Source organism: Lagopus leucura, unplaced genomic scaffold (genome assembly GCF_019238085.1).
Source record: "Lagopus leucura isolate 7727_CA_CO unplaced genomic scaffold, USGS_WTPT01 Super-Scaffold_100022, whole genome shotgun sequence".
In the NCBI taxonomy this organism is placed as follows: Eukaryota; Metazoa; Chordata; class Aves; order Galliformes; family Phasianidae; genus Lagopus; species Lagopus leucura.
In genome coordinates, this window is record NW_024962275.1 from 8,775,951 (window position 1) to 8,790,949 (window position 14,999).

General features: G+C 52.4%; 3 protein-coding genes and 2 non-coding genes across 5 annotated transcripts; 1 reads left to right on the top strand and 4 right to left on the bottom strand.

Moving 5' to 3' along the window:
• Positions 1-933: 933 nt before the first annotated feature.
• ZMYND19 (zinc finger MYND-type containing 19) lies at positions 934-8,098 on the bottom strand. The gene is made up of 6 exons (XM_042879331.1): positions 8,010-8,098; positions 7,789-7,848; positions 6,812-6,918; positions 3,637-3,777; positions 2,717-2,897; positions 934-1,624 (listed from the first exon to the last, which is right to left on the bottom strand). Exons 1-6 carry the CDS (start codon positions 8,058-8,060, stop codon positions 1,481-1,483), a joined length of 684 nt encoding a protein of 227 aa, XP_042735265.1. The 5' UTR covers positions 8,061-8,098; the 3' UTR covers positions 934-1,480.
• Positions 8,059-12,564, top strand: STPG3 (sperm-tail PG-rich repeat containing 3). Its single transcript, XM_042879259.1, has 6 exons — positions 8,059-8,277; positions 8,675-8,830; positions 8,946-9,031; positions 10,003-10,108; positions 10,708-10,816; positions 11,735-12,564. Exons 1-6 carry the CDS (start codon positions 8,059-8,061, stop codon positions 11,863-11,865), a joined length of 807 nt encoding a protein of 268 aa, XP_042735193.1. The 3' UTR covers positions 11,866-12,564.
• A 15-nt stretch (positions 12,565-12,579) lies between these two features.
• On the bottom strand, positions 12,580-14,999 carry RPL12 (ribosomal protein L12). Its single transcript, XM_042878641.1, has 7 exons — positions 14,892-14,999; positions 14,732-14,805; positions 14,517-14,615; positions 13,921-14,002; positions 13,390-13,476; positions 12,762-12,874; positions 12,580-12,669 (listed from the first exon to the last, which is right to left on the bottom strand). Exons 1-7 carry the CDS (start codon positions 14,926-14,928, stop codon positions 12,664-12,666), a joined length of 498 nt encoding a protein of 165 aa, XP_042734575.1. The 5' UTR covers positions 14,929-14,999; the 3' UTR covers positions 12,580-12,663.
• LOC122184447 lies at positions 13,623-13,754 on the bottom strand. Its single transcript, XR_006180561.1, has one exon. It is a non-coding gene; the product is annotated as a small nucleolar RNA SNORA65 (small nucleolar RNA).
• On the bottom strand, positions 14,113-14,240 carry LOC122184448. The gene has a single exon (XR_006180562.1). It is a non-coding gene; the product is annotated as a small nucleolar RNA SNORA65 (small nucleolar RNA).

The window sequence follows — 14,999 nt, forward strand, 5'->3', positions numbered from 1 at the left end:
GAGTTGCGCCTTCAAGATGTGCCCACCAAGAGAGCTTCCATCAGGAAGCTCCACAAGTTGTTATTCACCATGATGCCTGAAGAACAAAAACCCACCCAAGCAGTAATAATTAAGAACTAACCGAGCAGATATTAGAAACATAATATAATATTGGCGTCCACAGCAGGCTGTTGTCTGACAGATTGAGTACAAGCAAGACCAACATTCCAACAAGAAGTGGCAAAGTGAATTCCGATTCCAAAATGAATTTGACAGTTTTCATGTTTAAAAAAAAAAAAAATCTATTTCAAAAAGCATTCAGAGAAAGGCTCTGCTTTCAGAATTTAGCAACTCACATTTTTTAGCTGCGAAGCAAGACTAACACCTGGTACTAAATCATGTAGTTCTTCAGGAAACTCAGCGATACACCTTTAAGGCAAAAGTGAGAAAGAAAAAAACTTTCAAGTTATACATGAGGAAACACCTGAAAAGAAAAAAAGCAGGCACGCACTCTGCACATCAAATCCTTATTAGTAAATAAAAAAACCTGATTCTTGGTTTGACACTTTTTCTTTAAATAAATAACTCAATCACCAAATATTAGGTCAGTTAGACATATCTGCACATCACAGTATTTGCTATGCTCCCAGGGAAGCCACGATGGCAACCGCACCCCCAGGCAGCTGCCTACCTGAGCTTCCCTACAGCTACTTCTGTACAGGGGTTCTGCGACAAGAAAGCCAGCTCAGCTTTCTAAAAGCACTGCTTGCTTAACACACGGACTCCAGCAGTGCTCTGAAGGAAGCAGCACCACAGCCTGCCTGCTCACAGTAATCCCATGGGGTCCCACACTCTGTCCCAGCTCCTACTGGGCATGCACGTCCAACACCCTCGTGTGACTGTGCTCTGAAAGCACCCGGCAGGAACAGCAGAAAACTAGAGAGCACACAATGATTCATTCCAACCTTTACTGTGTTTGCCTTTTTTTTTTCTTTTTAAATATAACTTCCATGCAGAGTTCTCCAGAGCAAGTGCTGATGTCAGAGCCTCCTGGCCTTGACACAGCCACAGACACTTCTAGCCACATGGGAGGAAAAGCTTTTGCTACATGACTTTTTTTTTTTTTTTTTTTTAAACTTTGAGGCCAACAATGTGTTCTCATCTGCACATTACAGGTAATGAGTCCTATCAAGAATTTCTAACAAAAACTGTACATGAGTTTACAAACGTATTAACATATAAATAATGAGAAGCTTCCTGCCTGGAGCCTCCACAGTAGTCTTTTTGCTTGAGAATATAATACTGGAAGGGTAGACCCAATCCCTTTCCACAGCACCAGTCAGAGCCGGCTTCATCCAGTCAGCTGTTCTGCTCAAGCATCACAGGGTTTTTCTTCTTCAGTGCCTCTGGCTTCAATAAGCAGTCTGTCATTACTGTGCAAAAGCAAGAGTCCAATGCCTTTGAGAAGGAATCCTGCTGCTGAGAGGCCTGTGCCGCCCGGTCATCGCTCGGGTCCGAGCTCCTGCTGGAAGGTCCTTTTCTTCTCCCGACAGTGCTTCTTGTGCGCAGGCCAGTCCTTCTGCTGGCACTGTGACCCGCAGTACCTGGCCACCTGGCAGCGGCCACAGATGTTGAATTCACGCAGCTAGGAGAAAGAAAGCGGCGTTAGCAAGCCTGTCCAGCACCACGAGACCTCTGCCATTCCCAGCGAGGTTCACAACCCGCCTCTCGCTCCTGCCTCCCAGCATATCCCAGCACCAGAATACCACAACGACTCGGAGCAACAGCATTTGTTTGATTTTGCAATTGTTCCTGCAGGGCTCAGTAGACTGAATTCTGACAGCTTTACACATGTTCTCATACTGCTGCTGTTGTGCAAACATCTTTGATACAGACACAGCCAGCAGGGCTGCACACGCTGTCGCTGCTGGACAGTTATCCAGGAAGCTCTCAGGTGCAGACCCAAGCAGAAGGTAATGCTCACCCTTTTTCAAATTAAGATGGTTTTTAAACTTCTTTACTTGCTCCTCAAAAAGACCAAAATGGAGCACTAGATGATTTTAGCCTGTTCAGCATTTATTATCACAAAAGAAAAGCCCTTATTCTTAGATAAAGACATCGGTCTGATGGAGATGCAGCCCTCAGATGCTCCATTCTATACCTGCCTTCATCTGGACTATGCTGCTTCATCTGCCTACAGCAAAGAGCCACAGCTAGCTTTCCTGTTGGTTCAGCACTGAATAAGCACCATGCAAGTCCACTCTCTTCATATGAAAGGACAAGCACGTAATCTTTTTTACTCCACTACTTTCAAAGCTTTAAAACGCTTTCTCCATATCTGATAAAGAAGCCTCACATAGCTCCTTCAAATTCTGGGTCACTGGAGAGCTGGAATGCTTCCACCTGTCTTTTTATGCACACTGCAGCCATTACACTCCTCCCAGCATACGGTTAGGTCACTTCTCGTCTCAATTCAACACAACGTTCTCTCAAAATGTCAATTAAAATCTACATCCTTCCTCTATGAAGCCCTGATAAATACTTCCAAAGAAGTCTAAAGAGCGTGAATCACATCAGAAAAAATCCATGATGAAGAACACCCAATTCAAAGAGAATTTCTGCCTTTAGCAACTGAATGCAGCCTGCAAAACTTGCTAGTTTTAGGAACAACCTTTCCCCTCCCCTACAGAAGCAGCCCAAGTCATCATCTGTTTACTTCCAGCTCTTTCCAACACACCTGCTTTTCAATCATTGTGCATGGGGGGTAGTGACATTCATAGTATGTGCATGAGTTCTCCTCCTCCTCCACAACATCCCCGTTAGCGTTGTAGTATCGTGTTACATTCAGTACAGGAAACTGCTCTTCTATAGGGTCTGTAGGGAGCTGTTGGATTGCCAGCCAATACAGACTTTGTTCCCTTTAAAAAAGCAAGTGCACATTCGTTAAAAAAGGCAGGTAAGGTTACCATTGCATTGAACCTGCTACACCTCAGACTACATACATTTCTCACATACAGCATCCTTTTAGGGTTACTCTGGTGTAAATGCAAAAGAATGAAGCCTATGGGTCCCTCACAAAAAATGAACCTTCCTGCCCTCCCCCATCACAGGTGAAACAAGTCCAACCTGATGTAAGGATCTGATGCACTTTGAGTAACATCAGCGCAACGTGGCGTGTAGGAAGTTCCCAGTACCTGCAGTGAACACCCACAGAAGCTGTTCCCAGGAACTCGTTTTTAACCTAAATACATCATTCCAGATGTAAGCATTGTGCAGCCCCCGGCTTTTGCAGACCGTGTCAGAACTTCAGTGCCTGAGGATGAGAGCTACAAGCCTGCAAGAACTGCAGGCTGAACTCTGCCCCCAAATGCCACCATTCAAGCAGAAGGGAAAGCAGGTTTACTGCTTTACTGTGGTGACATCTGGCAGAGCAGAACCTCTACGTACTGCCACGGGGAGAGATTGACCCTCCATAGCACCGTCAGCACTAACTCTGGTCTTTCTCAGATGAGCAATCTGAAACAGTGATGCATAAACAGCCCAAAGTCAAACAAACAGGCTCAGCCAAGATGGACACCACTGAACAGAAGAGGTGAAACAACTGAAGACGTTGACAAGTGTTATTCAATGGCATCTCCCTGCCAAATATCAGCACACCTCTGTTTACTGGAGAGATCTTCAGCTTTGGGTTTCCATCCCCACGGGACGAGGCGCAGATTGTCGAGGCGGTTGTCCACAGTCACTGAATTCAGATGTACCACCTGGAATCCCGGGGCGATCCCTCCACGGTGCCTCTCCCTGCAGGAAACAAAACCAGCTCAGAGCTCAGCAATGAGTGACGCTCCACAGCCCCAACTCTGCACTGAACCCAGAAGGCCTCCCAGCCTGCTGCCGTTGAAACGGAGATGATACAACTCAGGCTGCAGTGAATATTTCAGCTATATCAGCTCCCAGAAGACAGAGATCTGTTTCAGAAGCTCATTTCCATTATAAATTAGTTGACTCAGAAGACAATCCTAGTATATTTTAATTGCAAGAATATTGCAGAGAAACTTCCAGAAACCATCATTCCAGTTTCAGCAACAGCACCCATGTAATTATTAAGATAATAGCTTGAGAGGAGCTAATATTGTTTTATTATTTTAGTAAGAGTTTCTATCAGACACACTTATGTTCAATTTTGGCACTGGCGTGAGTCAGTTTCTCATTTACTGAGGACGTCTCTTAAGCAACAGGACAGGGGTTTCACCACCAAAGAGGCGAATGTTTTTGACTAATTGTGAATAAGAGACAGCCTGCAATGCCTGCACAATTGACTAAGAGAAATTACTGAACACTGCTTGAACCCAAAGCAGGACAGCTGCATATTAACTCATGCCAGCCTTGATTTAGAGAAGAAAAGAAACCAAAAACAAGCTATGGAAAACAGCCTGCTGAAAGGCCCTGATGGAGGGAAAGCTGCTTTGGGAGTTGTTGAACGCTGCAGGAGGGTCTGACAAGTGAAATGGGGAACACTGAAGGCTGGAAGTGAGAACCATGGAGCTACATGGATACATACATGTATACAGATGAAGGCAGCCATTGATCAGATACCAAGAGGGAAGGAATTAAGGTTCATTAGACCGAAACCAGGACAAAGTGCCAACAAGGGAGATGAGATTGATATGGATGTGGGATCTGGGAGGAAGAAACAGAGGTGCAAAGTAAGAGCAAACAGGGGAGGAGGGAAGGAGGGAGATTGACCAAGAAACTTTTCTGAAACAGATAATGGGAGTTTAAAGAAAGGCTGAAGTTAGGGAACAAGAGGATTCCAAGAGCTTGTTAGGGGCATCAATAAGCCACGTCCTACCCCCCCTCTACAAAGCCTCTATCTGCACCCATGACCCCAATAAGCTCCACTGCAGCTGTACCTCCTGCATCCCATAATACCCAGGGGCACATCCTGGTGCAGGGCATCCCGGAGCCACTTGAGCCAAAGGCTGCAGGAAGCTCCTCCTGAAGGAGCACTGCAGAAGTGTGTTATGATTCAGGCTGCAGCTCCCATGTGGCACTGCAGGTTGCTGCACACATTGGCAGGAGGGTTTTGGGGGGAGAGTGGGAAAAGGTTCCCATCACCGCTGCAGCTTCGGCAGCCACAAGCTTTAAGGCCCTCACTGCATGAACAATGATTCCTTACTTAACTCAAACGAACAAACATCTATCAGCCTTACTGCAGAAGCATCCAACACTGTATGCTAAACCAGAAGCACAGCATCAGGTTTATTCCTTCAATGAGATTCTGGGGAAGAAGGGGACACACAGAAGGACGGGTGGAACTCCTGCACTCCTCCACATGCACTAACCCAAGCTCTCTGCTTTTCTTTCATGCAGGAAACACAGCTGTGATGGGTGCTGCCACTCATCTCCCTTACAGGGCCCCCGCAGTGCTCCCTGCTGCCAGAGCTCATGGGGAAAGGACCTTCAGCTCAACACACTGCAGGTTTCTTTTCAGAACAGCTGCAGCACAAGGAGAGCAGAACGGTGTGCTGACAGCGGGGCCAGCACTACACAGCATCTGCAGCCAAGAGGCTTCCCAGAGATACAAGGAGACTCAGGCAGCAAGGCAAACAAAGCAGCCTCGTGGTAGCATGTAATTTAAGGCCACAGCAAATCACGCCTTCAGAGGGATCAAACCAACTTTACAGAACAGTAGAAATGCTGAGTGCTTCCCAAAGAACCTGACTGCATCTCCAGACATGCAGATCTGCATTCAGGACAGCTCACAGCCTCCAAAAATCCCCATCACGCAGAACCTCGGGGGTTTGACACCAGCATACGGTGAACTCACACAATGTGAGTTACCCAACTGAATGTTAGATTTGTTTCCTAAGAAGTCCAGCTAATGAGAGAGGCAATGGCTGAGCTGTGTGCAAAGCCCTGCGCACGCTGGAGCAATGCAAGCACTGCAGGTCCTGCTGTGAGGTGCACAGTGAGCAGGGGCTGACAGCCCGACTCACACCGTGCGGCGCAGCCAACTTGTGACTCACTTCCAAAGTTGTGTACTGTGAGATTAAACAATAACAGAAGCAGGTTAAAATCCATATTTAATGAGCAGATTGAAAATAATAGTAATAGTGCCTGGAGCTTTTCCTGACTCCCTCCTCTCATCCAGGCTCTGAGCCGGGGGAGAACAAGTAACTTCAAGCAATGAAGAAAGTACAGTGAGATCTTAGGCACTGTGACTTCTCATTACAGTTTACTGGACTGAACAGAAAGCATGTTTAATTTCTTAAAGACTTTTAAAAATAAATAATGATTCTCTTCAACATATCCCATCTTTCCTACAAATCCATGAAAAACACATTTGCAAAGTGCCTCTAACAACAGGTTGCTGGCAACCATGCACACAGGGCTCTGAGTCCTAATGGCAGCTACAAAGAATTTCAGGCAATGCTCCCTGCCTGTGGGGAGCAGACACAACAGTATAGGAAACAGCAGCACACCCTTCAGGCAGCGCTCCAGAAAGCCAAGCAAAATCCCTGAAGTTTCAGGCTATCAGATGTTCTATCCACACTCTGCCACTTCTCACTTACCTGCTCATCACAGCACAGAAGCCCCAAGTAAAGTTTCAGTCGTATTTCTCAGATTTAAGCAACACAGTACTCACCTGTCACTACTTTCCGTGCAAATAAAGTTATTGGAGCCTCAGCTATTTCAAGGCACAGTGCAAAACAGACCCAGGCCAGGACACAGCAGCACTGCTGTGCTGGGCTCTGGCTGAGGCTGGGACTCCCTGAGAGGCCCCAAATGCTGTGGGCAGCAGCAGCAGCCCCGGGCTCCATGGGATACCCACCAGAGCAGCTCGTGCAGCAGGCGGCCAGATCCCCTTCCACGGTTTTTGTCAAAAGCATAAGCAAATATTTTAGCACCATTTCCATCAGCATCCACCTCCATGCGAGCCTGGAGAGAAGGGGAAGATTGTAAGAACAACGGGTGCTGAGCGGCAGAGTGTGAGCTGCAATGGGACAGCAGTGGTAAAGGCAGGCAGCACTTCCCACATGTCTGCAGGACGCTGAATTGCCATGGAATCATGGTTCAAATCTCCAGCGCGACTGAGCCTCTACTGCTGCATCTTGGGTTGGGAGGGACCCCAACCCCCCCCCCCGGGTCAGTTTGCTTAGGGCCCATCCACGGCCTTGGGCACTCGGGGACGGGCACCCGCAGCTCTGGGCAGCGGCGCTGGGGCCTCACGGCCCTCTGAGGGAGGGGTTTCCTCCCCATCTGACCCAGATCTCCTCTCACCCCACCCCACAGTGGAAGTACCGAAGGCCCCTGCACCGCCCCGGCCCCACTCCCACAGCCCCCACCTCTCCTCGTAGGACGCGGCGCCGCACGTGGGCCCTCGCTATTGTCAGCAGGGCCGCGCAGAGGGAACAACGCGGCGCCGGGAGCTCCGCGCGCAGCACAGCCCGGGCATCCCTCGGCCTTCCCAGCCCCAGGGGCGCGGGCGGTAACAGCAAACCTCGGGGTGCGACTCCGCTCAGGGGACGTTTCCGCACCCACGTGCGGAGGGAACACCTCTCAACTTTCCCCGCTCCAACAGGGGGAGCGCCGTTCCTGGCCGGCAGCGCGCAGGGGCGGCAGGCCGGCAGCGCGGCGCGGGGACGGCCGCGTGAAGGAGGACGGAGCTCCGGAGCGCTCCGGGCGGGGCGGGGTGCGGGGACGGGGTGCGGGGACGGGGCGCGGGGACGGGGCGCGGGGCCGCGGGCCCAGAAGGGGGGAGGAGCGGCTCCCGAGGGGTTCGGTCCTGGGGGGCCGCGCGGCGCTCACCTCGAAGGAGAAGCTCTCCACCAGCGGGATGTCCTGCTCGTCGATCAGCGTGTACTTGGTCTGCAACACAGCACGGCGCTCAGCCGCCGCCCCGCGCCCGCCGTCCCGCGCTCCGCCCGCCGCCCGCCGCCCGCTCCGTGCGGCCGAGCCCGGCCCGCGGCTCCCGGCCGCGCCCCCCCTCCCTCCGTCCGTCGGTCCGTCCGCTCCCCCGGAGCCCGCACCTTGCCGGCCACGCGGCCGAGCCGCACGATGCCCAGCTTGAAGTCCGTCATGGCCGGGCCGCGCCGGGCCCGCGCTCAGCGCCTCGGAGCCCGCGAGCGGGAGCCGCTGCCACGCGCCGCCGCCTCGCGCACACCCGGGGAGGGGGGCGGGGCGCCGCACCACCTCCCACCCGCCGCCCGCCGGCCAATGGCGGCCCGCGCCCTCGCCGCGTCGCTCTTACTACGCCGCCGGCGCGGCCAATGGCAGGGCGGCGCGGCGCGGAGTCACGTGGGAAAGGAGGGCGGGAGGAAGATGGAAGGGGGCGCGCGCGGGCGCGGGTTCGGGCGCGGGAGGGGGCGGGGGGAGGGAGGAGCGGGCGGTGACGTCACGTTCGCGGGAAGCTTTGTGCCGCCTGCACTGGCGGGCGGGGAGGGGCGGCGTGGGAGCGGGCCTGAGCCTGGCGGGGCGCTGCGTTACACGCGTAGCCATCGATAAACCGTAACGTGGCCGCGGTGGGGGCGCAGCGCCAGCCTCGAAGGCCTGGCAGCGGCCCGGTCCCAGACCGGGGCGGGATGTCCAGGGGTTCTATAGGAACTGGAGCGGACGGACAGACGGACTCGCGCAGCTCGGGGCTGCTGCGTTCCGGGAGCGCTCTCCGCCGCCCCTCCGCTTCCGTGCCGTGCAGGCGCTCCTGACGCGCTGTCCCGGCGCCGCTCCGCGCGCTTCGGCGTCGTTCCGTACCGCCGTGCTCCGACGGAGACCCGGCGCCGAAGGGCCGGTGCTGCTGCCGTCAAATTCCGCGTGTTCGGCCGTGAAGGCGTTGTCCAAATCGGAAACATGGGTAAATGGCGGACGGCGGTGCCCGCGCGGTCGCCTCCGGGAGCGCGGAACGGCACAGCCGCGTCCTGGGAGGCGCTCGGCCCCCCTGTGTGCCACTTCCGTCCTTCCTCGTGCAGATGCGGCACGCTGCAGCGGAAAGAAACCGTGGTGGCCGAGCGCAGAGCCAGCGATCAGGAGGATGGAGTTCAAACACGGAGCTGATGTAGGTCGATACTGGCTGCGTCAGTTCCCTTCTAGGATGCCTGGGTGGGAAAAAATTTCTGGCAGAGGGGGACCAGATCGGCAGCTTCCCAGAGCTGCGGGGCTCCTGCTGGAGCTGTCCTAAGGCAGCATGGGAAAGGTCCTATCTTGACCCCAGGATAGTTGCCCTTACGCAAAGTACATTTTTTTTCTTCCCCCATTATTTCATGCACTGTCAAGTGGGGAGAGTCCACAGCACACGCATGCAGGGATGCTGTGCAACGCAGGGTGCTTCCAAGCTCACAGCAGCAGGGGCTCTGCTAATGCCAAGGTTAGCGATTACTTTAAAGCTCTTAAACTAAAATTGCTTCTGAAAGATGTGCTGCTCACCTCCGCCAGACTGCCTTCACTGTCAGCAACGCCAGCATTAGTGCAGCTTGGTGGTGGGATTGCTGCAAAGCTCAGCTGGAAAGGAACCAGCTGACCACTGAGCACACAGCCAGCCTGGCCAATGGAGCTTCCCCAGGGCCCAGGAGGTCTCACCAGCATTCCAGTCCCCACTGCAGTCTAGGGCCACTTGGAGACGTTTTTCCTTACACCAAACCAGGATTTTGTTGTTGTGTTCTTGGAGAGGTGAGGAATGTGCTGGATCAAAAGCAAACCTCACTTGAGAAAACACCAAGGCCATGCATCCTTGCTTTGGAACCTCCAAGCTAGAGAATTATAAAAATAACAAGTGCCTGGGATGACAGTCTTGCTTTATCCAGCTTTATTCCCTGATTCTCTCATTGTCTCAGAGAAAGGCCCTACAAACAGCTGAAGAGGGAGCAAAGGGAAGCAGAAAGCAGGGGAGCTCCCGCAGCTGCTGACGAGGCTGCATGAGGTCTTGCAGACTGATAGAGTTGGAATGTGTGATAAAAGCTGATGTCTGCTGCTGCTATTTGAAGTGACAGAAGCTAATTTTGTGTTCTGCCTTTCTCCATTTCACTGCAGCCCACATGCACTATCTGCAGCCCTCAGCTCACCGGAGCGATGTACCCACATTTCATCAGGCAGCAGCGGACCAGCCTGGATATTCTCAGAAACCGCAGACACATCGGTCAGCCCAAATCCCTCCTGCCCTCCCACACAGCCCAGCCTTCATCCAGAGATCCTGGCAGCTCCCTCATTGCTGCTGTGCATTCCACTTCTGCCCCTGAGCCCAGCGTAAAATTACAGCACTGCTGCTATTTGAGCATCTCAGGTGGAAAAGGTCACAGAATGGCCAGGGTTGGAAGGGACCTCAAGGATCACGAAGCTCCAACCCCCTGCTGCACACAGGGCCACCAACCTCCACATTTCAGAGCAGCCCAGGCTGCCCAGGGCCCCATCCAACCTGGCCTTGAACCCCTCCAGGGATGGACGGGGTGCATGACTGCCGTGCACTCAGGCACTGTAGCCAAAAGCCACACTTCTGGCTTAAGCTGGAGCAGTTACAAAGATTTGATTTCTCCACATTGCTCTGCATCTAAGTAGCCTCAAACAGCTACTTAGGAATTGTGTGGTGCTTTGCCTAGCGGGAATTGATGCTGCTTGCACTACTCCAGCAACCAACAGCCACAGCTCAGCACACACTGCACAGTAGCTGCCACCACATTTTCTCACACTGAGCTTGGGCTGGGATTTATTTGGGGGCCTAACTTTTCCTCCATTATGCAGAGACTCCAAGTCACTCAGCACCAGGAGCACGATGCAGCTGCAGCCGATGCCCCAGCACAGCCAGCTCCCTCCTGCCACTCTGACTTTTTCCCAAAGGACTCAGATCCCGGTAAACAGTCAGAGCCCCATTTGGTGATTTTGAGCAGCCCAGCTGAAGTATCCTCTACATTCATTGCCAGATGCACCAGTTTGCCACCATTTCCCACAGTTACAATACATACCACCATATACAGTCCTGTTTGCTGTAGCAGAGCTCCATCCAGAAAGTCTCTCTTGTGCTGTAAGTGCTGGATAACTGTGTTGCTTGCTGAAGTGAAAAGACAATTTAAAAAAAAAAAAAAAAATCAACTCATTGAGTACCATCACTGCATTTGTAGAGGAGGAAAGCACACCTTCCAAAAATCTTTCCTGAGACCAAGGCCCACAGTGTTCAGGATCTCGGGAAGAATTTCCTTCCCTTTCCCTTCAGAAAACTAGCTGTACATTGAGAAGGCTCCTCCCCACCCCAGGGTGCTGGTGGGGTTGCAGTGAACTGCACTCATAACACCATTGTTAGCCAGGCTTAGCAACACCAGTGTCAGCCAAAGCATTCTTATCACCAGGATTATTCCACTTCAGTTTTGTGCAGCCTGAGAGGTCACACAGCATCCTTGGTGCTGTGCCACTCCAAAGGAGAGCCCTGTCCCTGCTGGATAGAACAATGCTTCCCAGGAACTTCAAGAACATTGCTTTTACCCACATCCTGCAGCAGTACCTCAGTTAACAGCTCCACATTGCTTTCAGGTGTGAGCACCAAGCATCAAACCCTGTCTCGTATAACATGCATCAAGCCTAAAACACGAAGCACCTCTTCATTAGAGGTTGGTTATGTTGTTATAGCCGAGTTTGGAAGAGGTTCTTAACACTTCATCAGATGGTTTGGAGCAGCCTGCTAAGGTGGCACCTGATTTTTACAGCACCCAAAGGGAAGTACCAACACTACCAACACAAACTGCTTTTTTTTTTTATTATTTTTTTTAAATTTCAGAGACACCAGGACCTGGAGCATATGATGTAGACATGGGCTATCAAGCTTGCTTACCCAGCTCCCCCAGCATCACCATCCAAGGAGTCAGGAGGCCAAAGAGACACGAAACCGGACCCTTTGCAACGCTCTGAGCCGGACTACAGAATTCCACCCCTAAATCAGGATTTGCTCCCCTTCAGTAATGAAAGATGCACAGGAGTTCACCTCAATCTGAGTCGTCTGTATTTTTTCTAGTCACCAGAAAACCCCCATCTCCTCTGACTGAAAGCATGAGAAAAGCCTGAGCAAAGAACCTACACCAGAGAAACCCACACTGCCACCTAAGCCAGATGTTCCCACAGCTGGGTAAACAGGGCCAAGCTCCATCCCATCAGGCACAAATGCTGCAGACTTGAGGACAGACCTGGACATACAGCCCTATCCAGCATTTTATTTCTATCAGTGCCATCAGAGCACATGCAGCTCCTCCCAGAGGCAGGTAGCCCAGTTATTTCCAAGCCTTGGCAGCTGCTGGGACACCACAGCAGCCCCGGCTGTACTGACCTGGGGAAGCTGACCTCCTACAGAAGCACTTACCCCAGTGAAGGGCAGTCAGAGCCGTGTGCAAATCCAGCATTGACAAGAGCTCACAGAAAGCTCTCCACAGAAGTCAGAGGTGTTTGCCCTCTGCACATGGGACATGCACATACTTCTCTAAGCTCTGCATCACAGCAAGCAATCATCATGAGAATCCTTCATCTTTAACATCTGGACAGGAACCATCACCTTGGTACTTCTGCACAGGGCAGGCAGAGCCCACTTACACAGAACTGGACAAGGACAAAAAAATATATCAGTGACACTGCTTACAGACAGCCTGGTGTTTTATTAAGTATTTAAGGTGTTACAGAAGATGTAAGAACCTTCATATGGCAACTCCTTTTCCACACTTAGCTCTGTTGAGAGAAAAAAAAATATAGCTCATTAGTAGAGAGCCCTTTAGTAAATAGTTTAATTACAGCAGTTTCAGTTAGAGATGGATACGTACAGCTGGGCACTCAATTGCACCACTGTTGATGTCATCAATGATATCATGAGGGTGCCTGCCATCAATGCTGCAGCCCACAGACTGAGCAGTTCCAAGAATCTCCTTAATTGTCCCTGCAGTTGGAAAACACAGCTTCAGCACAGAAAAAAAACCTGAAGAACCATTATATAGCCCAATTCCTAAATGCCTCAGCCCTCCCATGCCAGCTACCTGGTGGTCTGCAGGCTGCAGCCACCTGGTTTAGAAGGGGCAGCACACAGCCTAAGCCAGCTAGAGGGTACTGCTCACAGAAAGCTCCAGAAAGCACTGTCTGCTACACGCTCAGTGCCTAGGGTGCTACTCAGCCCCATATTATGACAGCAGGTACTACAGGCAGGTCAGGATCCCTGAGTTAAGCCCTACCATGCACTCAGACCTTGCAGCTAGCACTGCCAGGCAGTGAGATGCTGGCTCCTGGCAGCACCAGGTTGTTCGTGTGTTGCTACAGCCACCTGTTCAGTGTCAGCACATACAAGCTGTAGGAACTTCACCACACCAGTTATTAGATTGTCCCAAGGATCAGCCAAGAGCCTGAGCCACTCAGATCACACAGCAAGACTCAGTCCCACCCCTTAAGGTCAGTACTCACCAGACAGCTCTCGAGCCAGAGACCTGTGCCTCATCTGCCGAGCGATGTTCACTATCTCATCAAAGCTGACACTGCCACTGTGCTTTACTGTGAAGCAAAACAACAGCACCAGTAAGCTCACTGAAGCACAGTGCACTTCCAGCTCCCCATGCTCCAACAGAAAAACGCCATTCCTGGCACTCAGATCACAGAGAGCAGTGAGGTTACAGCTACACTGGGGCTGTGATCAGTGCTGCTGTTCCCAGCCTTCGGCACAGAGTTACCCACAAGAAAAAGAATAACTCTGTTTCCTAGGTTGGCATTTTCTCTCAGCTCACCTCTGGACTATACAAGTCACTGCATTACAAGACAGGTACAGTGGCGGGTGGCTGTTCTGCTCACTTTGAAGATGTATGCACTGTCTGTGTGCTACACTTCAGGAAATCCTGCTGCCCCAGAAGCCCCCTGCCAGTTTATGCTAAGCAGCCATGAGGTACGTGTTCTTTTTCAGTACTAAATGACATTGAGAACCAAAGGTGGAACAACACTTACTGTTTTTCTGCTTCTTCCTGTCACGGGGGGGCTCCTTCAGAGCTTTGATAATCAGAGCAGAGGCAGAAGGAACCACTTCTATCTAAATAAGAAGAGATTCATTCTTTTCCACACCACCCAAGCATGCAGATAACACAAAGCCTGGACTTAGTTTTCTGTTCCCCATTACATGCCTCCTCCTGAAGCACAGGACTTTGTTCCCAGCCTTTCGGCACAGGACTCCCCACAGCCAGAAGAGCACTGCTTCCTGGGCTGGGGCTGCTCTCAGCTCACCACTGGAATATACTAGCCACTGAATTCAAGGCAGGTATAGTGGCAGATGGCTGCAGACCGGCTCCGAAGGGCTTCATTCAGACCCCCATGCCCCCTTGTTTTCCAGCCCCACACTTCACACACACTGCACTCAGAAGAATCGGGCACTTCCTACCCAGGTCTTCCCAGAAGACCCCACACCAAGTGTGGCACTCATTTTATCCACCTCGGAAGGATGAAGGGCTGAGTCGACCCTGCCGGGATTGGCTGCTGTGGTTGCGGCAAGCAGCGCCTGCTGCGCCCAGCGCTTGCGCCACAGCGCGATCCCTCGTGGCGTTCAGTACCTGCGCTTGCCTGTTCTGGATGGTGAGCTTCACCGTGATCCTCAGCCCCTTCCAGTCCCCCGTAGCCTTGGCGATGTCATCACCGACCTTTTTGGGAGACTGAGAAGAACACACGTATTACAGTCAGAAAAACCTCGCATGAATGAAGGCAAAGAGCCACGCACCGCACCGGGACCGGCCCCGCACCCCCCGCCCGACCCCGCAGCCCCACGTACCAACCCGAGCGGTCCGATCTTGGGGGCCAGGGCGGAAGTGGCGCCGACTTCCCCGCCGGTGCAGCGCAGGTACACTACGGACACAGCAACGCTCAGTCAGCTCCACACCGCCATCCCCGCTCCCCCAGCGCCCCGCCGTCCCCCCAAGCCCAACACGTACCGACTTTCACCTCGGTCGGATCGAACTTGGGCGGCATGGCGGCGGCGGGCGGCGCGGATGACGGCGGATCCTAAAAACCGCGGCCTAGCCGGTGGTGGAAAGGCAGTA